This window comes from Canis lupus, chromosome 2, assembly GCF_048164855.1.
Source record: "Canis lupus baileyi chromosome 2, mCanLup2.hap1, whole genome shotgun sequence".
Taxonomy (NCBI): Eukaryota; Metazoa; Chordata; class Mammalia; order Carnivora; family Canidae; genus Canis; species Canis lupus.
In genome coordinates this window covers 5,167,911-5,189,935 of record NC_132839.1, presented here as the reverse complement: position 1 = coordinate 5,189,935, position 22,025 = coordinate 5,167,911, and the positions used below count along the sequence as shown (strand labels likewise).

General features: G+C 46.1%; 1 protein-coding gene across 1 annotated transcript in view; it reads right to left on the bottom strand.

Moving 5' to 3' along the window:
- The window catches only part of FBXL17 (F-box and leucine rich repeat protein 17), a 495,361-nt gene that overhangs the window by 5,365 nt on the left and 467,971 nt on the right, over positions 1-22,025 (bottom strand). Inside the window, 1 exon segment of the mRNA XM_072788417.1 lies at positions 15,921-16,063. Within this exon segment, the coding sequence (XP_072644518.1) occupies positions 15,921-16,063 (143 nt within the window).

Sequence of the window (22,025 nt, the reverse complement as noted above, 5' to 3'; positions counted from 1 at the left end):
CACTGTGACGGACGTAACAAGGTCCCGGAATGGTAGCTCTATTACAGCAGGCACTCAATAAATGGTTATCGAGTGTGTGAATTAATTAACGATGTGTTAGGGTGCCCCGCTCTCCATAGTGATGTTCAATCTCTGAGATAGTTCAGAAATGAGCCCTGATAACAATTGTTGTAAAGTTCAAAATAAAAGAATCACAGGGCAAGAAGTGACCTTTAAAACATACTTCATACGTAAGCAGAGTTGATTATATCTTAATCGTTCTCTGGGGGAGATTCTAGAACTTTCCTTAATAAAACAGTCCAGGTTTTAAATATCTACTTTCAGAAAATCCTCCCTTTTCTTTACCCGATATCCCCCATTCTGCTGTTAGGTTACCTTCCCCGCTCCTGCCATCAACAAACCCATAAGGATGTCGGTCTCATTAAGAAAGAACTTAGAAGTCATTTGGTCAGAGAGGAAGCCCAGAAAAATCTACTCCGCATCGCAAGGGAAGAAAGTGTGGTCCAAGCCACTTAGTATTCAAGGAAGAACTAACTACCTGAAAACAGATGACAAAAGAATGGAGGAGAGAAAACATTTAAACCCACCGTAAGGATGGGGGACTGCCTTCTGTGCTGCGCCTTTTCTGATCTACACGTGGGCCTTTATGAAGTCCTATAGCCACGGCTGACAGGCAATTTGTTTGGGGGGCCCAATTTTTAAAAATAGGAAATATCTCTATGTGATACCTGTTTTGCAGGAAGAGGGATACAGTTCACCGTAAGCAAACTCGATATATGAAGATAAATTTATGAAGTACATCAAGGAGGGGATAACCTGCTCACCTCGTGAAGTCTTCCATGGGCGGGTTAACTTATTTTCTCAGCTCTCCCAACGTATTTTATATATGCCTTGATTGACCAAAATTCAATTTACCTATTTCTGTTGCATTAAGTCAGGTCTACCTGTAGTTGAGAATACAGAGTATATTAGCTCTCTGGCCTTCTCAGGTTATGGGCAGGGGGAGACGGTGACTTGGCTTCACGTGGCTGTATGAAAATCGGAACTAGCGATCCTCTGTGGGTATAATACACCTTCTGAGCAATCTTTGTGCTAACTGTGCTCTGTAAACTCTAGAAAACAAAGCAGAGGGGGAAATGCAAATATCCCATTTTAGGGCTTTGTCGGGTAGAAGCTATTCAGGGGAAATACATGTGTTCCCACTAGGGAAGGTTCTATCTTTTACTTATAGTGTCTCCTGGCGATACAGTGTGACAAATTTTATACTGAAGTTATTTTCATTTACTCCTCAGAAGTACAAATTATGCTCACCTCTTTGTATAGAATCCATAAGCACTTTGGTGCCTTAGAGAAAGAGTTTGGTGTAAGACACCAGGAGGGTCCAAATCATTTTAAATCGTTACGCCTACATACACATTTCTGCAGACATTTTGTCATGCACAACTCTACTTGCTAGAATGAAAAGAACCATTCTCTGTTCCAACTCACAAAATGTGTGTAATATAAAAAAGGAACTTAGATGAATCTTTAAAAATTTCCCCACGATCCCTGGTTTTCTGTATTCAATTTCTTTTCCTCCTTCCGAAAACTATCAATGGCAACGCCTGTATTACACAGGAGATTTGAAAAACGCATCCTATCTTCCTAAAGAAATATGCAGTGGTGTCATTTGAAGAAATTACCGTGATTAAAGGGGAAAAAAGTGTGTACCACAGGTTTTTTTTTTTTAAATATAAGAAAGATTGGATTTTATAGTTCTCTCCAAAGACTGCACAACCATAATTTACATTTTCAAAATTATTATAACTCTTTTCAAGGTAGTAGCAATTTGTCTGGTATTTTAATCTATTTTGAGTTAACATCTATTAGCACTTTTTCAAAATGTGAGGTAAATTGCTGTGCTAATTAAGGTAAATCACACCATAGCTTCATTCTATGGCTGCTGCGACTATGGAAGGTTGAGGAGAGAACCTTCAGAGCCTCCGAGACCCACCGCACTAATTTATCTAGATCATCACACCGCGGCTTCACCTCTTCATCAATACTTTCTCTGGAAAGTTCCAGCTAAGTGTAAGCCCAGGCCTGAAGTATCTCCCCAATGATACCTACCATTCTAGAGAGAATATTTCTGATAGAATTTGCTGAAGAAACCACGTAGATTACGTGATTCTTATTTCTTCTTTGACTTATGTTTTAAAACAGGACATGTTTCTTGTGAGGGGCAGAAATACTGGACACCTACATATATTAAAATCACATTTATGAATATGATAAACCCCTTAAAATCACTTCTTTCCAAATCGCTTTTTTTTCCTAAATGGAGAAAGCTGCCCTGCAAAAAGTAACCACTACTAAAAATGCCAGCGCTAAGAACGTGCATCGCGTCATCTCTGGACTGTCAGTTCCTTGACAGCAAAGAGTCTTTGGGTCATTTCTTTTTTTTTTTTTAAAGATTTTATTTTTTTATTCATGAGAGACTGAGAGGCAGAGACACAGGCAGAGAGAGCAGCAGGCCCCATGCAGGGACCCCGATGCGGGCCTCGATCCCAGGACCCCAGGATCCACACCCTGGGCTGAAGAAAGGCGCTCAATCGCTGAGGCACCCGGGCGCCCCCGAGTCACCTCTTGGTGTCCAGGTCTGGGCACGCTGCCTGGTGCGTTCTCGCCCCGTTAGTCCCGAGCTCAGGAGACAGGAGTGTTTGCTGGTTTTGTCCACTGCCAAGTCCCCGGCGCCTGCAGAAGGCCTGGCACCTGGGAGGGACTCGAAAAATATTTGCTGGCTGAGTTACTGTCGTGGTCGGGCAGTGAACAGGTACTGAGCGGACACGGGAGCGGCAATCAGCAGCGCCTCGGAAGCTGTGCAGGTAAGCCCGCCGTGTTTCCAGACTGTTCCAGGCCCGGCAGACACAGCCTCTAGAGTCTTGACGTTTCGGTGGCGCCCAAGTCCTGTTGTCCTCTGAAGATCCTGCCCAAGGCGACCCTGTGCTGCTCCCTCCTTCCCAGCTGTGCCTCTTTCCAGATGTGCCCTCGCTGGGGTGTCCGTGCGCACAGGAGGCCTGGGACGGTCGCTGACACCGCCGCTTGGCGGAGATCTAAGGCTTCTGCCTGCAGCCCCAGCCCCCGCTCAGGGCACTCGAGGTTTTGTGACGTCTCAGATCCCTTGTCACATTGCACTGACCCGGGGCAGAGAGGGAGCCGTGGCCAGGTGTCCGGCTCGAAGCCACGTGGCCTCCTGCCACCTGCGGGCCGCCCGCCGCCTGCCGCCTGGGGGGGCGCCTGGGCGCGGCGGGGGGCACCTGTGGCTGGAGAGCGGAGGCCCCGGGGCCGCGGTGGCAGCGCGCCCGACACGTGGCTAGGCCTTCCTCCTAACGACCGACAAAGGCGAGACGGAACCATGTCCCCGTTCCCGCCATCCGGGAGGCCACACGGGTCACACTGCGCAAGTGGCGGCCGGGCCGCGAAGCCGGGAGCCCCGGGCACCCCCAGCGGAGGACGGTCGCTGGCGCCCCTCGGCCTCCCAGCCAGCCCTCCCCATCCCAGCGCAGAGAGACATGTGACTGTGGCCGAAGGGGTGGGGCACGGCGGGGATGGCTGTGGCTGCAGGGGTGGGGGACAGGACGGGGACGGCTGTGGCCGTGGGGGGGGCACGGCGGGGATGGCTGTGGCTGCAGGGGTGGGGGACAGGACGGGGACGGCTGTGGCCATGGGGGGGGGGCACGGCGGGGATGGCTGTGGCCGCAGGGGTGGGGGACAGGATGGGGACAGCTGTGGCCGCAGGGGTGGGGGGCACGGCAGGGACGGCTGTGCACCTGCGCTCCAGGCCTGGCGGTGCCAGCTGCTGGGGATGGGCACCCGGCCTTCCCAGGGGTCTGGGAAAGGCTTCCAGAACATGTCACATTGAATTGGACTTCCCGGGGTGTCTGGGGGGCTCAGCGGCTCAGGGATCGGTCCCGCATCAGCCCCCGCAGGGAGCCCACTTCTCCCTCGCCTGTGCCTCTGCGTCTCTCTGTGCCTCTCTGAATAATTAAATAAAAAAATCTTAAAAAAGACACATTGACTCGAGCTCCCGAAGGACACGGGGGCACCGCCCGTGTACCTACGTGTCAGGTGCACATATCAGACTCAGGGAAGAAAGCCAACCCGCCGCCCGCCTGCGTAGACCCTGACCTGCCTCCCGGAGCCGCGGCCGCAGTGTCTGCAGCCCACGGAGCAAAGGACGCGTGTGGCCGCAGTAGCTCTCATGTCGTGTGGCCGCGTTCCAGGGTGGGGGGACGGAGCCCCTTGTGCGGGGGCATCAGGGAGCCCACAGCAGGCCCGCGGAGGCGCTGCCCACGGCCCCCGCGGCTCCCCCGTCCTGATGCAGGGCTCCGGCCCCCGCCCCCACCGCGGCCCAGGGCCCCAGCTCGTCGGCCAGGCCGCAGGCCCCCGGAATCCGCTCCTCTCGGCCTTCTCCAGGGGCCCGCACTGGTTCTCCACGGGTCCGCACTCACGAGGTGCAGCAGAGGTCGCCGGGCGCAAGCAATTCGGAGGAGGCCCCCGAGCTCTTCAGGCCGGGCCGGCGGCCCCGAGGTGGGCACGTGTTCAATGGACAGAATAAGGGTAACGTGAGTTCCAGTAAGACATCGAATTTTCTTGTAAATGAGATGAGTCATCTAAGTGCAGTTGAAAATATTTTAAATAGGACGCTAAGAAAAGAAGGAAGCACGTGGGTCTTCCTAGGACCCTGCCCAGCGACACCCCGCGCCAGGCTCGCTCCGGGTTCTACTTCCTTCCCTCGGCGGCAGGGCTCCTCACGTCCCCGTGTGGGTGGCAGGCGCGTCCTGCCGAGGGTTCCCTGGGCCCGAGCCGGGAGGTCCAGGACGCCGACGGGGACTGTGGGAGCGACTGTCACCCCCCTCACCGCCCCGTCCTGTGCAGCGGCAGGGCCCAGGATGGGGGGCAGGGCCTTCCCCTGACTGTGACTGCGGAGTGCTGTGCAAACCGTTCTCGCCGGCACCCAAAGCACCTGCTCCTTGCCTCTGCTCTGCCGCCGCAGTGTGTCCCTTCCCTCTGCCTGAGTCAAACCCATGTCCTTCTCCACGAAGTACGAACGGTACAACCTCCCGGATGCTCCCCACGCGCTTACTGACGCGGCATGAGCTACGCTGTGGCTGCCACCAGGAACACAAACAAGAATGTGGTGGCTCTCGGCCCAACTGCTCACCACGGTCACCTGGGGATCTTTCAAGGGTCCCGATGCTCAGGTCATACCCCAGACTGACTGTATCTGAACCCGGGGGCGCGGGGCCCGGGCACCAGGCCTCCTCCTGCCCCCAGCGTAGCGCGGGCTCAGTCCTACTGGTCTAAAGCTTTCATCTGAAGCGCTCACAGAGGGCACAGGTGACTTCTGCTCTCGGGGAATCTGAAGGCAGGTTCTAAACTGAGATGATTTAAAGGTGGCAAGTCACACGTTCGCCTCCCGTGTCGCCCTCCACGTTAAACTGAGTCAGGGCTCCTGGAGAAAAGGAAACCGTGGCTCCAACAGCCGATTAGCCCATCTTTTTACAAATACTTGTCGCTACGTGAAACAAAAGGTACACTTTTTTTTTAATGTGGTAGAAACAGACTGGTTTCCTCTTCTTCAGCATTGGTATTGGGACTCTAGTTGGGCACAGCCAAGGAGGCCACCTCCTGGCCTCCCCGATAACTCAAGGAAGGGACGATTTCCTAAACCCAGCTGTCACGTGGAGGTATGTAGTGCTTCCTCATGGGACCATCCACAAGGTGGAAGGACAGGGCCCACGTGACTGGGAAATGTTTAATATAATCTTAAGAGGAAACACTGATCATCATCTTGGAGACTGGAGGCCACCTGCTGAATATGGGAGTCAACTGATTACAGGCCACCCACAATGCACTACACTTCATGCGTGAACCTCCTACCGCTAGCCCGAGGCCTTTAAGGATTTTTTTTTTTTTTTGAGAGGTAAAAAATACTACTCTTGGGTGGCAAAAAACTCATCTAAAAGTCCCAAAGCATAGAAAAAGGCAGATACTGAGAATGCAATGAACCTGACAGAGGCAGGCTCATAAATTCAGTCAACTTTGTCAAATGCAGTCATTCCATTCCAGAATCTGCAATGATTGGAAGTGCTATGCTCTGTCAATATCACAACAGGCCTGGCTTCATGCTGTCTCTTTTTCATGAAATGTGGGCTGCCTGTTAACACTAGCATTGCTTTCTATTCACTTGAATTAGCACAGTGAGAAAGCAGCAAAGAACCTGGGAGGATGAGGATCACAGAAACGCCTGCAGTGTTAAGTGAGACTCGGGGCTCACCAACCTGAAGCCTCTAATTAGAGATTAGTGCGACAGGAGTCCAACCACCAGACTGTCAAAGAAATTAGTGACATTTTCATTCCCTGTTTCACCAAGCAATCTTCCACCAAGAAGGATGTTTCACGTCAAGTGTGAGCTCTACATGTAGCCTTGCAGAGCCCATTCCGAGGCCTCTGTCTGCTGGCCGTGGAACTGACCTACTGCACAGATCTATACATTTTGGGGGGTACGGATTTGCATGTGTGGTGCAGATGGGAACCAAAGCAGACCAGTCTGGGGCATCAAGATGGAGAGAGCCCCTTGGGGAGTCATCTGAACTGCTCTAAATGGTTTAGCAAAAGACTGACTATTTGAGACACACTGAGTCCTAATAAGATAATTAATGTAGTCACTAACCGAGCGGTAAGTGCAATGTATTTATAGAACACATCTGGGTGTTTCTAAATTAAACTCTCAAAGTTAAGCTGAAAAACACAATTGAGAAAAAAAAAAGAAACCTCTCAGAACTAAAAATGTCTTTTATGCTTAATGGCTTTCTTGATTTCAGTTTTTTTCTATTTTTTTTTTTTTCAGTTTTTATTTTCTTATGTAAAGCCTTGGGCAGCAGCAATCACCAGTGGACACCTAGTGAAAAAAAATCTCTCTCTAAAACGGCAGCTTCTGTCCCGTAGAATTTATGGATTTGACCTGCTTCCTAAAACAAATTTATTACCAGCAAAAAATTTATTCTGCGTAAAAGTGATCTGTAAATCTGTAGATTAGAACACCTGAAAACAAGTGAGATTTTTGGTTTACAGACGAGAGACTCTACATAAATCAGAGCATTTCAGGGTTCGGCTCTGAAGAATTCTGAGTCCGATCATCCAGCAGATGCCTGAATTTTATCTGTTGACCGTCCTGAACCCCAGGGGCTCTGGGCTACACTCAGAATTCCCCAGCTATAGGAAGCTCTATAAATCCAAGGTGCCGTCTTTCACAGTCATTTCCTTCCCTCTGTCCAGATACTTCTTATAATCTGCAAAATTATTAGCAGGAGGTGGGATCTCATGTTTTTCGAGCTTGCTTTTAGGTGTACAATACTTCTGCAAACCAAAAGAATAAACACATAAACAAGCCAAATAGGTAAACTAAATAAATAAAGCAGTAGAGGTGGGGCTGCCCTGAAGTTTGGTGTAAGGACCAGACGCCCGGCCCTCGTGGCCAGCCTGCCATTCCCAGAGACCCTGAGGAACCTCCTCGAACCCTACAGCTACACAGAAGACAGATGAGAAACCTGCTCCATCCGCGCATCATGCGATATATAATTTGCGTAGGGATGATTATGTGCCAGCCACTGTGGCGGGGTCTGGCCATGGATGAGAGGAAAATCCCAGAGGGAGAAATCCATGGATCCCACATGTGGACAAGGAGGAGAGCGACAAGGAGGAGGAAGGTGAGAATGCACCACCAAAGCAGATAAGAGCTGGGGTTTACTGCTTGCTGCCTGTAAGGAACTTTGCACACGCGGACTCATTTAATCCTCTCCGTGGTTTATGGGAGAGGTGTTGTTTTTTTATTTCCACTTTACAGACAAGGGAAGCAGTGCTGGAGATGGAGAGAGAAAAGCCAGGAGCGCGGGTACACCGAAGGCAAGAGAAAAGCATTCTCGGGCAGGAGGGCACGGTTACCAGGGCGATGCAGCTGCTAGGGGATGGAGCAAAGTGCGGACAGAGAAGTGGCCCCTGGATGTGGTGACAAGGGAGTCACCCGCGATGCTGGAGGGAGCAGAATCAGTGGGGTGCGGGGGGGGGGGGGGAGAACAGGAAACAGAACGGCAGAGGCCCCTGGCTGAAAGATGTGGGATCAAAGCAAGGTTCTTTATGCAGAAGAAATATACTTTGGGGTGCCAGTTCTGAAAATTAATTTGTAGTCTCACTGCTGTGGAGCTGCCGGCTTGATGGTCTGTCTTCCCCAAGAGCCCGTGGGCTCCACGCTGGCAGGGGTGGTCTCGTTTCCTGTTTTTTTTTCGGATCTGTCACCTATCACGGTGACTGGAACACAGTAAGCGACTGAACAGATATTTCGTGAATTCAGTGGATAAAATGCATGATAAAAATTGGGACACGGAGGGATGCCTGGGTGGCTCAGCGGTTGAGCATCTGCCTTCAGCTCAGGGCCTGATCCCAGGATCTGGGATCGAGGCCCAAGTTGGGCTCCCTGCATGGAGCCTGCTTCTCCCTCTGCCTGTGTCTCTGCCTCTCTCTCTCATGATTAAATAAATAAATCTTTAAAAAAAAAAAATTGGGACAGGGGAGGGAGTTTAGGTTTCTCCTTGAAAAACTGCTTGCCAAACCAAATGTTCCCTGCACACTGGCCGCTGAATGCCTGGGCCTCACACACAGGCTGAGCGGGCTCCTCCCCGAGGGCCGTTGGTCCCTCGGTCTCCTGAGCCACCGCCAGCTGTCCTTATTTCCACTTTGTGAAGACAGGTGCTTAGGAGTCCTGGGATCTAATCTGAGCCCTGTTAGGAAATGGCTGTTACCTTTTCTATTTCTAAATTAGAAAAATAATATGATCCCGCAGCCTAATTCTTTCATATAATTACTTAAGCCACATCAGAGTTCCAAGGAGATTATTTACTGCAAAGCCATGATGCTCCCGGGTGCCGTCAGGCAAACCCCAACAGAACATTCTATTCACCTACAGCATTTGGGGAACAGCAGACCCTTGCCTTCCTCCTTTCTAAAAAAGAAAAAAAAAATCAACATCCATCAGCCTCATAGCAGAAGTGAACAAGCATAAGCACCTCCTTACAACACACCGCCTTATGGGATTCTAGGGAGACAGCGTGGGAGACACGTCCCAGCCTGGACGCTACGTGGCCATCTAACTTGCCAAGTCCTTACCCTGCTCAGGAGAAAGGCCTGTGACCTACTGGTCTCTGAATTTCTTCTTCTTTCAAGTGTAACTGTGATTTAATGGGTCTTAAAAACATGACAAAAAAAAAAAAAAAAAAAGAAAGAAAGAAAAAGATAGATTCTATTTGTTTCTGAGGATTGCTAAGTCCCAGGGCCTAGTTTTTCTTAGTAAGATGTGAGCGTATGAATTTCTATTCACGGCTACAATCTTATGAACCGCGTAGGTCATGTCGTGGTTAAATACCACGTGCAAGATTCCGGAACGGATACGCATATACGGACAAGTAATAGCAGTGGTCGTGGTTGATCTTCACGGACGGCTTACCGTGTGCATGACGTGGGGTCAAGTGCTCTATTGCACTATATCTCATTTAATCGCCCTACGGAGGAGATATATCCCGATTTTTCAGACGGTGAAACTGAGGCTCCTGGAGCTCAAGCTGCCCGAGGTCCCACAGCAGTGGAGCACCCAGCAGTGCGACACCGGTGCTCACCCGCTTAAGCTCTGCCATGAAGCTCCAGGTGGTGTTTCTTGGCCAATCCTTAGATACAGGGAAGGCCTTTAGGGTGACCAGGCCTGGAGGCGGAGGAAACGGGAGCTCCTGGCTACCGTGAAGTCGTGAGGTCACCTCGGGGTTGCAGCTGGTGTGTTTTCCTGTTTCCATTACCGAGAATAGTCAGGAGAGGGTTGTAAAGATGTGTTTTGAAGCGTTCCTACATGAAAATCACCCGGAGAAACTGTTTCATCAGCAAAAGGTGCAAGATGCTGATGCTTCCAGTGCAGGACTGGGGTTGGGGCCTGCGGGCCGCAGCCCGTCCCTGACGGCGTCGGCCTCCCTCTTGCTCGGGGCCCAGACTGCGGGCTGTTGCCCCGGCCTGGGCCTGCACCATCCCATCCAGTCAACGCCACTCCCGGCCTTAGTCTCAGAAAACGTTTTGTTTTCTGTTTTTCACTTTATTTTCTTTGATAAGGCATAAATTTTCAATTTTCAATTTTGGCTATGGGCAATCTGGAAACAGCTGTGCGCACATGGCAGGGGGGAAGGGAGTCCCCGCAGGTACACACTTTGTTTCATGGCTGAATTGCTACCAAAACAGTCCTGGACACAGCGCCCCACAAATTATTTTTCCTTTAAACTGATTTTTCCAGTTAGTTCTGTATATTAGTTACAGAGTCCTATATTATTTTCCCCATAGGGCTTTCCTGCTCCTGATTCCTAAACAAGCTGATAAAAACTCCATTTTCTCCACAGAAATATTTAGGTGGTTGAGGCTTTCTCTTGCCGTAATTACTTCCTGAAAAATGCAGTGGTCAATTTTTCCTGAATATTTTTACATTAAATCGGGCACACGAAAGTTGGCCTCTGATATTTTAAGGTTGTAAAGTAGATTTCTGGCTTGAAAGAGATGACTGGTTTCTATTACTTGCTTTCTGTGTTGGCTTCTCATTGATTTGATTAAATCTCTCTACCATTTAAATGAGGGACTCTGTGTGAACACAAACATTTCTTATGACCTGGAGAAATCATTCCTTATTGAAAGAAATCATCTATTTCACTCCTCAACTAAGTACTTCAGGAATTGGAGCAGGTGAGGAGAAAGGTCTCGGCAATGGCAGTTTGATGAGAAATGAATTAATTCGATTATTTCCAGGGTGTGGATCAATAATAGTCAGCCTCACAGAGGCCCCTGGCCCGAAGGCAGCTGGATAATCAATAGGATCACACAGAGGCTTCTCCTCCCCCAGCAGCCTCTCTGATCTTTTCTGGGCGGACTCTTCACGCCTGTGTAATTCTAATTTATGTCAACTAGAAATCAAAGAAATTCCAAGAGGCTTTGGTCATAGGACATTGGGGTGGACCTTTCAAAATCTATTTATGTCTATTCCTTAAGTAATATGGCCCCCGCGACCCTCTGGGCGCCTCTAGAGGCCAAGGAGAAGGAGCCTCCCAACAGAAGCAACCTGCTCCAGGCAGAGGCAGAGGAGCGGCGTTAGGTAAACTGAGGCACACTTTCCCCCCTTTCTGTCTCTAACTCTGCGGGGACATAAGAACAAATAAGCATTTTAAAGCAAAATGCTTTGCCAAGAGTGGCTCCCTCAATAACGCTCTTTAATGATAGCCCAGACGCTGGCATTTTCAAATCAAATGAACAGTGTATAAAATTAGTTCTGCATGAAGTTAAAAAAAAGAGAGAGAGAGAGAGAGAGAGAGAGTGAAAGGGAGCTTTTAAAAGCTCCAGCATTTCTCCATCCAACTGCTTTTCACAAGGGTTTGGCATTTGAGAATTGCTACATTTATGATGTTATTCGCTGCTCATAATTCAGGCCCTCTGTCTCCAAACTTCTGTATTAACACACACTGCAGAGGTTCCCACCACGACATTTTATCACCCAGGTTTTCCAAACCAGCCAGGCTGCCTCTGGCGAGGTCTGGTTTCTCAGCCAGGGCCATGCCACTGGGCTCCCTCCCTTCTCATCAACCCTGTTACCCCAAACATTTTTCATTAACCTTGAACACTGCATTTCCATTTGCCCTACAGCTTTCCCATGACTTTTTTTTTTTTTTTTGTCCTTTTCAGTTTTGTTCTCCATCTAAACTGCCTTGTATGAAATGAGGGAAAAAATCATATTACTAGAAGAAACATCTATATGGAATCTGGAATTGGACAGCATGTTCTATTTTGGGTTGTGAAAATAATTTTTGTGACCAAAGCCACTGTCTACAATCGTAGAAGGCAGAGTAAACATATCGCTCTTATTAGAGTCCCATTGATTATAGAAGCAGTTTTAACTAAATCACCAAATAAATGCGTGTTAAGTTGATAGGTGATTTCGGGTCAACTCTAATTCCCAAGGTCAAGTAAGCCTTTGAACAGTCTTTAAGAATATAAGTTCACCCCAATTCATCAAAGCCGTCTCACACAGCGTTTTCTTCTCTTGGTTCTTACAATGCACTAAAGTTTAGGAGATTAAGTGGCGTCGGCTTTAAAACTCAAAGTAATGCCTCTAACATGCTTATCCATCCAGCAATCGGAACAGCTACTCAAACACGGGCTTCTGAGTGCACTTCCTAATTTTACAAGTGCTCAGGGAACGCTGCGTTTGGGGAACGGCCGGAGGACTCCTCCTTAAGAGTCACCGAGGCTGCAGCCAAACAAATTCGCCGCAGCTTAGCTTAGACGTTGTCTGACAATCTGAGCATACGTTGCTTTCATTGCAAAGAATACATTTAACGTTTCTCATCTGTTCTTTGTTTACCGGATGAGAGAGAGAAAGAAGAGGGAGAGGAGGAAAACACCTTTTCCTACAACAAATACAATGCATTTTGCTATTCTTTCAATTTCCTTAAAAGCCCAAGTGAGGAAAAAGGTTCAAGTTTGGTATAATATGGCTTCCAAATTCAATATGAGTGGCTGAGTGTGAAAGAAAAGATTACTGGCCTTCAATATTTCATAGAACTACAGGGTCACAGAACTCAAGCCCTGGGATACACAGACATCACAAGCTCCATCTCTTCCCAGAGCAGGGATCCCTACGACAAAGCTCCTGGCAAGGGGGTTCATTGTGTAGACCATCAAAGTCTCTTGCTTCTCCTCTGGCTCCAGTTGGCGTGCAGAGAGTGGAAGAACTCAACTCGATGAGTTATCAATGGTTATTAGCAAATTTGGTTAAGGGACAGAGAGAAGACTGATAGACCCAAAGTAGTTTTGTTCTTCAATTATTGGTTGGCACAGATGATCACATGGAGATAGACAAAGGGGTCTTCATCGCCATATCCCAATCATGATTTCTCTGAGTCTTCTATTTCTATTTTTAGTTTTCTCCATTATTATTACTTTCTGTTTCCCGGCCTACTTGAATTGTCTTATCTTCTGGAAACCCAGCCTTTTTTTTTTTTTTCCTACTGCCAATCTTCCTTCATCCCTATGCCCAGGTTTGCAAGTAGATTCTAAATACAGAGTGTCTCATGGAGGTATTAGTTTTCCTTTGTGGGGTGTGTAGAAAATATAATTATTGACATCTTAGTATAGAAAATAATAATCATAATTCTAGATTTAACGGAGGCAAAAGTTAAAGGGTAATGTCTTCTCTAATCTTAGTTTATTTTTCCTCTCTTCAATTTCTTTTCAAAATCAGATAGCAGGCAGTACAACTTTTTTCTCATTCGGAAATTTCAAATGTCATAACACAGGTTAATATGACATTGATGATAAGAATCAGCAGCAGCACTGAGTATTTTATATACAACAAACATGATTATTCCAAGAGCTTGGTATTATTATTACCCTCATTTTACAAATGAGGAAACAGAAGCACCGAGTAAATAACTCCCCAACACGATACTATGAAGAGCAGAGCCCAGATCTGAACCTGAACTCTGGTCACTGAGTTCATGCCCTCAACTACTAACCTCTTTGCTACCCAAGTCTTTCTATGAGTCTTAATAAGAATTTAAAATCTGGAGACAGATTGCCTAACACAAAATTTGAAAGCTGAGTAGCTACATACTCTAGATTTCTATCCCACTTAAATCAACAAACAGGCTATTATGTGCAGGGCTTTCCTTGCATTTTGTGGGTGGTTTGGAAACTTCTTCCATCCTCACAGAACCTCCTGTGTCTGGCTCTGAGTTGCCATAAGTGTAAGGACGCCAGGCAGCAAGGCTGGGCCCAGCATCCCCTAGGTTGGGCCACATGGCAGCAGCAGCACAAGGTGGTGCGAGAGCCAGCAGCTAGCTCTCAGAGCAGCTCACTGGTTGGAGGAAGGAGTCCGAGGCCGCTCTAGGAAAGGACTAACACTCTCTCAAGGATACCGCTAATCAGCACGGCCTCCCCATCGCATTTTGGAGTAATTTGCATTTGGGTAGAAAAGGATCCATTCCTTAACTTAAAATACGCAAAATGCCGGTCAGCAAATGTCTGTAATAATCTTCTGGAACATAAACTTCTACAATTCATCTCTGAAGGTGGAGCTGACCTCAACAAATCTAAAGAGTATGGACTAGAAATATGATAATTTCCAAGAATGCGTGTGGATACGCAGGTACATTTTGAACGCATACATTTTGGTGTCCTTAGTTAAGGCAGTACTCAGGTAGCAGCTTCTTCAGGCGGACACTGAGCAAAGCTGTTGTCATTGATTAGCGTTTCTAGAATATTCTGTCTACTGTAGACTCTTTAACTTGTTCCCCCCCCCTTAACTTGTTTTAAAAAGAAGTCTTAAAAAAAAAAAAAAAAGATTTTATTTTTAACTAATCTACACCCAACATGGGGCTTGAATTCATGACCCAAGATCAAGAGTCCCATGCTCCAGTGACTGAGCCAGCCAGGTGCTCCTAAAAGAAGTCATTTTTAAGCGACAGGGTTAGTAGCAGCATCAGGTTAGTTTAGTAGTGAAATCTGAGGGAGACCTGCAACCCCTGGGTCTCAGTGCTGTTGCTTAGTAACAAAGTCAGTCAGCTTTTTAGGCTGGGCTGAGAATATATAGTAAATTCTCTCTAAACATAACTAACTGGCAAAGGCCTAGTGTAAGTTGGGATTTTAAAGCATTTGGAGAAAAGAACTAGGTCAATTAACAAAAATGACATAGCACACAAAGGATTTGGGCCATTCTCCAATGTGCCCCCAAATATGCTACATTTAGAAAATGCCTGTCCTTTGAGAAACATATATATTTAGTTTCCCTCTCTTTTGCTAGATTTGTCCCTAATCACCATTTGCAAAAGTAGCACACATGTGTAAACTATTTTAAGATGCAAGTTCTGAGCAAATATCCAAGGTGGAATTTTTCCAAGAAAGCAGTCCCTGGGCCTGGAGACCGCACCCAGGGTGGGCCACAAGCACTGGACCCAGACTCCGAAAACCTGGGGTAGTATCTTGGATGAGTGGACTCTGGCCAGTGCCTGGTCTTTCTGCGCGCCCCCCCCACCCCGCCCCTTCTCCCCTCCGCAGCGCAGAGAACCACTTGTTAGACTTGGAGGGGGAAACGTGGAAGTAACAAGGGGGAGAGCACCTCTGTAGGGCCTGGGGATCAATACAGATTTTTATCATTTTTCTTCTCTGTCTTCAAAGGGTCCCATATTAAATGTGGCACAATTTCCCAAACTCTGACACGCACTTCTCTGGCCAGCTCCACACGCCTTCAGTGGGACCCCTGAGACCATTTCTCATCATGTGCTAAAAGTGGCATCTTAAGTGTCGAAAGGCACAGACTCCCACATAATATCCCCTCACTGGCCCTTTCTTGCCCCCACATGGCAAGAATCCATAGACATTGAACACTGAAATCACACACTTCAAATTGCGAAAAACCAATTTGGCACTGTTCTTTCCACCTTACTGCTGCAGGAAACTTGGGGCCCAGAAAAGAATTTGACTGTTATTTGACTGCACATTGCTGTGTGCCATGCAAACCTTTTTAATTTTGGTCCACAGACTTAGGGAGAGAAGGCCAACATCCAATTTGACTTGTGTGCGCAATTGCTCTTCCTTTCTGCATAGGCACAAAATTCATTTTTAAACAGGGAAATGCAAAAATACTCTCAGATTCGTTTAGAGACCCAGGCATCTTGCAATGTGTAGCTGTAATAGTACATGCATGTGCAAGTACACGTTTGTACATACAGGGAGGGAGAGAGAGAATGTGACAGAGAGCTGTTACCTACCCGGATGTATAGAAAACAAACTTGAAAGGTAACTCTTACTTTATCGCATCTCATCAGCCCCAGATATCTCAGAGATTTGCTGCTCTGTGCAATCAGGGTGGCTCCTTGGTCTGTAATTTCTTTACACCATCCGACATCCACAGTCTCTATCGTCATGCTGTACCGGCCGATGGCAATCAGTGCTGCAAGGAGGGACAGAGAGGGAGGAAGCAAGCATAAATGTTAGCAGTGTAAGGGACCTCTAGCTCATTACGACTATTCCTCTCATTTCCTCACTAAATTTGTTCCTGAAATGTTGTGTGTAAACCAGTGTTTGGGAAATGAAATTAAATTTGAAACGCTTCAGGAAGGCTTGCTCTATGACAAACCCTTTCACAGAGTGAATAATCATTCCATAATTCCCCTTTCATTGGAACACAACCTCTTATCAGTTCGACTCATTACAAGGTTACCTGTACTTTCAAACATTCGTATCTGCAGAAGGAATAAATTAAAATGAGTTACATATATAATGTTAGAGAAAACCCCAAACAGAAGCTAAACTTCACCCAAGATAACCTGGATACTTTTAAAAGGAAAAAAAAAAATCCATGTAAGCACCACTCTGAGGTGTGTTATATACTGCATGTGAATTTCTTTACCGATTGGCATAATCTTTCCCATCTGTTCGTGATCTGTGAAATGTAAGACTATGTAATATTTTTCACGTTAGTCCTTCTTGGCACTGTTAGGAATTAAGAGTACATTATACATACAGTTGAACTTAATTGGTGCCATGCTAGAGCGCGGCAAAGGGAATGCATTTGTTATGGCGAATTTCCTCACCATTAGCAGAAGTCTTCCCTCTATTAACATATAAAATGAAGCCTGTCGTCTGCAGACTCTCAGTGTCCCTAGTCTTCTTGACTGGTTAGCATCGTCCCGCTACCACAGTGCAGACTCTTATCCCATAATCTGCGATGTGCACTACTTAGCACCGCTCCATTACCCATCACCTGTCAGGGGGACCAATCAGTGAAGGTGGCTCTTTGCTACGGACTTCTGACTTGACAGACAGGCCCACCTCGACATTTGTGGAGCGGAAAAGCAGATTTCAATACCCCCAGCCAGAAGAAGTCTATGGTGCATTGGTGTGTAAGCGAAAACCCTGAAAACAATGCCACACATATTAAAAAGGAAAGAAATTGTTTGCTAATTATTTCCTCATTCTAAGATAGGATGCCTTGATTTCTGTGACATTCAAGGCGGATGATATTTTCCAATTGACGAGAGTGTTAAGAGCAGAGTGAATTACTCATGTAAATAAATGTTAACTCTTAGAGCTCACAGACAAGAACTTGGCAAAATCTCTTTGCTAATCCCCTCAGTAATCATTCATTTTATCTTATTTTTTATTTATTTATTTTTTAATCATTCATTTTAACTAGAAAACTCATGTCCACGCATTCAAGTATCAAGGCATTTCCAAGTGGCCAGATACTTAAGGTTCACAAAAGCAATCGTTATGCCAGTGTTTTCCAGTGAAAATGCTAAGAAAGATAACAAATTTCTTCCTCGAAGCTCCCCTGCCATGAATTTGTTCATATGCTCTCATCTTTGCACATGCTACCTCGTGATTTAGTTTCCAAGGAAGTGGAGCGGGATGGAGGAGGATCTGCCAAAGGTCTGCTGAACAGCCTGAGCGATATTTTGTGTGTAGAAGCAATATCCCAGGTTAATCCCATTGGTGTCCTTGCCCTAAGAAAACTGTTATCTCTGGCATCGTCATAACTCTTACTAGTTATGGTATCCTGAGGATCTCCATACAAGAAAGTTCTTTCACTACAGTGTGCTCCAACTGTGATTTCAAAAGATGATGAAGCACAAGTTGCAGGATGGCCCCACTTTGGTAGATTGTGTACTTTTATTTAGGTTTGGGGCTAGAAGATGAAAGCCCTGTACTAGCCAGAAAAAGGTAAAAACAAATGATCTGAGGATTTTTCAGAGACTGCTTTATAAGCAAATGAAGATTCAATAGCTATTAATTCTAACTGCTAAAAACACTGGTGTTTAGTATTTCCCTCCCCCCATTTCTTGTCCAAATTAAAATAAGCAGTAAATAAGACAACTGACGATCAAGCAGGGTATTCAGTTCTTGTTTTGACATAGTTCTATATATGTTACAGGAAGAATTAAATGTTATTATTCCTTAGCTCCTTCACTTACTCAGCAAACACCTCATCAACACTTACTCTAGAGCATTTTTTTCCAACATCTATCGACCAACCATGTGGTAGGCACTGGGCTAAGAATTTTATGTAGATTGTCTCATTTAATCCTCTCACACTTTATGAGTTGTATTACTATTTTCATGTTAAAGATCAGGAAACTGAGTCACAAAAAGACTGAATAACTTCCCCCGTCGCCAGATACTAAGTGGGAGAGTGGGTAATAAGCTGAGAGTTGGCTCTGAGCCCTGGCCACACAGCAGATGCACTGACTCAGTACCGCGGAGCCAGGCACTCAGCAATTCTAACACGCTGTGCCACCAGCGTGTGACGTGTGGGACCCGTGCTGGGCCGTGGGGACAGAAAGACTCACATAGCTCAGAGGCCAGCCGAGTGGGGGGTGGCGTCTGGCAGGCTGGGGTGGAAACAAGGAGCGCCTGGGTAGATGGGGGGACAATGACAATGTGATGCTCATCCCTCATCCTTCCCATCCCTAACTCCTTCTCACTTTTCAGATCTCAAGTCAAAGGTCAGCTTCTCAAAACTGATCATCCTCTCGTTTACCACTATTGGAGACGTTATTACTAATTTGTTTGTTTACTTTGTAGACGTTATTACTAATTTGTTTGTTTACTTTGTCGTGGCCCACCTCTCCCATTAGCATGACAGCCCCCATTCCCTGCTGTGTACCCAGCTCTAGCCTGCGTCCGGGGAGCAACTGGTTCCTAAGAACATTAGTTGCACACACCAATTACGACTGGGGGGTTCAGGTCTATTATGGAAGCATGGAGGCAATGGAACCTCTCATTCTTTAAGGGAGAAGAGGAATCTTGGGAGCCCTCAATGGAAGAGCTGAGCTAGGTTTTGAGGGATGAGTAAGAATTTTCCAGAAAAACAAAGGAGTGAGGGGCAAGTATGTCGGGCTAAGAAAATAGCATATAGAAGGGTAGAGAGATGTGAAAGGGCAGGGCAGCTGCAGGCCATTCTGTGTGGCTGAAATAAAAACAAATACAAGGACGCGGTGGGATTCCCTTCAGAAGGAGTTTTTCGGTGACTAATGGCATCAGGGTAAGCATAAGGGATGCAAACAGTAGCAAAAACAAGCAGAGTCCTTGATGTCCTGAAACTTCTATTCTAGTAGGAGAGACAGATGTGAAACAAACACAAAAGTATATATAACTCTAAATTGTGACAAATGCTCTGAAGGAAACGGACTGAGCATCTAAGAATAACATTTTGGTGGGGGGCACTAGGGAGTGTCTTTCTGGCGAACTTACTTTTAATCCCTCCAATGCCCAGTAAAAACAATACTCATGTTAAGGCAAGAAAACAGGTTCAACACTTCACCAAGGCCCCACCCCCAATAAGTGGCAAAACCAAGGTGCAAGTTTGGCTCCAAAGCCAGTGCTCATTCTATCACAGCAGCACACAGGGTGGGAGAGGGGCCGGCATGTGAACAGACTATATTTCCTTTTACCATCATTCAAGACTTAAACAGTACAGCTTACAGGTAGCCGGGTATTAACCCTGACCATAAATCACAGGTCCAAGAGACTTTGAATTCCAGAATTTACAGAGCACCTCACCTCTTTGTGACTACATCCTACCCTTGGATATTTTTTCATTGCTGTTCGCAAGCTAGCCGTGAAACTAGTGGCAAGTCTCAAATTCATTTCCAGCCTCACTACGTAGTAGATAGATGTCTGGTCTCGAGACACGTCACTTCTCTGAGTCTCAGCATCCTCGTCTGGACAATGGGGATGTTGACCATACGTGCTGCTTACTTCACAGGGTTGGTCAGGGGCTCAAATGACATAATACAGGGAAGGGACTTTGTACTAGATAAATGTCATGGTTTATGTGATATTTCCCCCAGAGCATTCTACATTGGTGCAATTGACATAAAATGAAAAGACTTGAAAGAGTTTTGAAAAATCAAATGCTTCTGGGCAAATGAGAGCATCATATAAACGCTTAGTCATTACGTCAGCGCTAGTTCCTGAACTGCCCACTCTCCACTGGCAATCGTGAACTTGTAGACTGCACCTGGGGTGAAAGGGCTGTAAGTGTACTGCGTGATTACTACCTTCATTAGGAGCTGGTGACACTTAGCAATGATATTTGTGGAGCCCTGAAAAGGGGTAAATTATGCAAGACTAATTCCTAATCTCGGTACAATCTTAATACACTCTTTTATGTGCTAAGTAGAACAAAAAAAGTTAAATCCGGACAAGTTACACAAGTGAAAAACTGTGATTCAGTAATTTATGTAGCGATCAAGGATACACGTTAACCCACTAGAAGATATTTCCATAGGCAGACAGAGCAACCGAAAGCCACGAGCACATTGGTACTTAAACTAAGAAGTTCCCTTTTTAGGAATCTACTCCGAAAATATACTTTTAATAATACAAAATTACATGTATGAAAGTTTATTCATTGGAGCATTGATTGTAATTGCAAAATAATAAAAAGGACCTAAATACCCACATGTAGGAGAGTGGTTAAATGATGCTACCCCTCTCACAACTGAATACTATGCAGCTGTAAAAACACGGATGGGGGAAGATCACTAGGAATTCTAAATCATTCCTTTGAAAATGTAAAGTGCAAGGATTTATATGGTGTGCTGTCACCATGTAAAAGATAATACAATAAAAAAAAAATAACCCCACAAACAGACCTGCTCTTTTGTGAAAAAGAAACACAGGAAAGATAAAGCAGAAAATACAGAGACTGTTTAACTATAGGGGGTTGGTGGGAAAGGGGAGGAAAGAAGGGGGCATGGAATGTGGGGGGTGAGGGGGCGAGGAGGGGTAGACACCTCTGGGAGTATCTCTTTGGATACAGCTTTGACCCTGCATCATACCTACCTCCCAAAATACAAAAATTAAAACCAACCGCCCGGAGGGGAAGAGGAGATAGAATCCAAACAGTAACAAATGAAGCTAATTGTATTACAAATGAAGAGCACGATCTGGAACCACACAGAAGGGGATGGGAATTAAGAATTAAGCCACTTTGGAAAACATTATTTCGGCAGGATATTGTAAGGTGAAACCCAAAAAGAACTGTCAGCAAATATACCGTACTCCGGGTAGTAAGTCTATTTCTCACAGGGGTGTGAGTTAGCAATTCAGTAACTGCTTTATGTGTAATCTCGGATTGTGAGTAATGAGAGCTGGGCTTTTTACTGTTAGAGAAAGAAGTTATAAATTAAAAAAAAAAAATGGGGAGCGGCTTATAATGATCCCAGGGGTACTGAATTGGAATCAGAGGTATTAGAAGGAACTCATGGTCATATATATATAACACATACGACACACACACTCTGGGGGCAGAGGGGAGTATTTTTTTTTTCATTTTAGATATGATTGATTTTATTTTGTTGAAAGTGTTTCTTGTGTAAAATGAACACCTATACAAGACTAGGCGGGGAGCGGGTTTGTGCCCCCACAGGTCAGAGGATGAGGTGGGAGAGAATTTCTTGCAGGCCAGCTTCCCACCACTTCATTGGCAAGAGAGAGGACGACACAGAGTTCACTTCACTTGACCCCACTCCAGGGAGTCTGTTATATATAACAGAGATGCACAGATATAGAAATAACTAATAAATATGATGTATATGCATGCATGGATTAGTATATATGCGTATATTTCCTATCTTTTTCAGCTGAGAGAGACCAGGAGCAATGATACTCCAGCAGCAGTGATCTACTGGCACCCAGACCTTGGTTTATAAATATCATTCTCCAATAAAAAGAATTAGGGCTTCTTATAGAAATGGTTGATTCTTAGATTGGGGCAGAGAAGATACAAGATGAGTTTGAAACATCTTGTGCTGTCAGAAAAAAAAAAAAAAGTGCTTAACAAAGAACGAGGGCATGTCAAAAGGATGCAAGATCCGATCAAAAGAAACGGCCAATGGACACAGGTG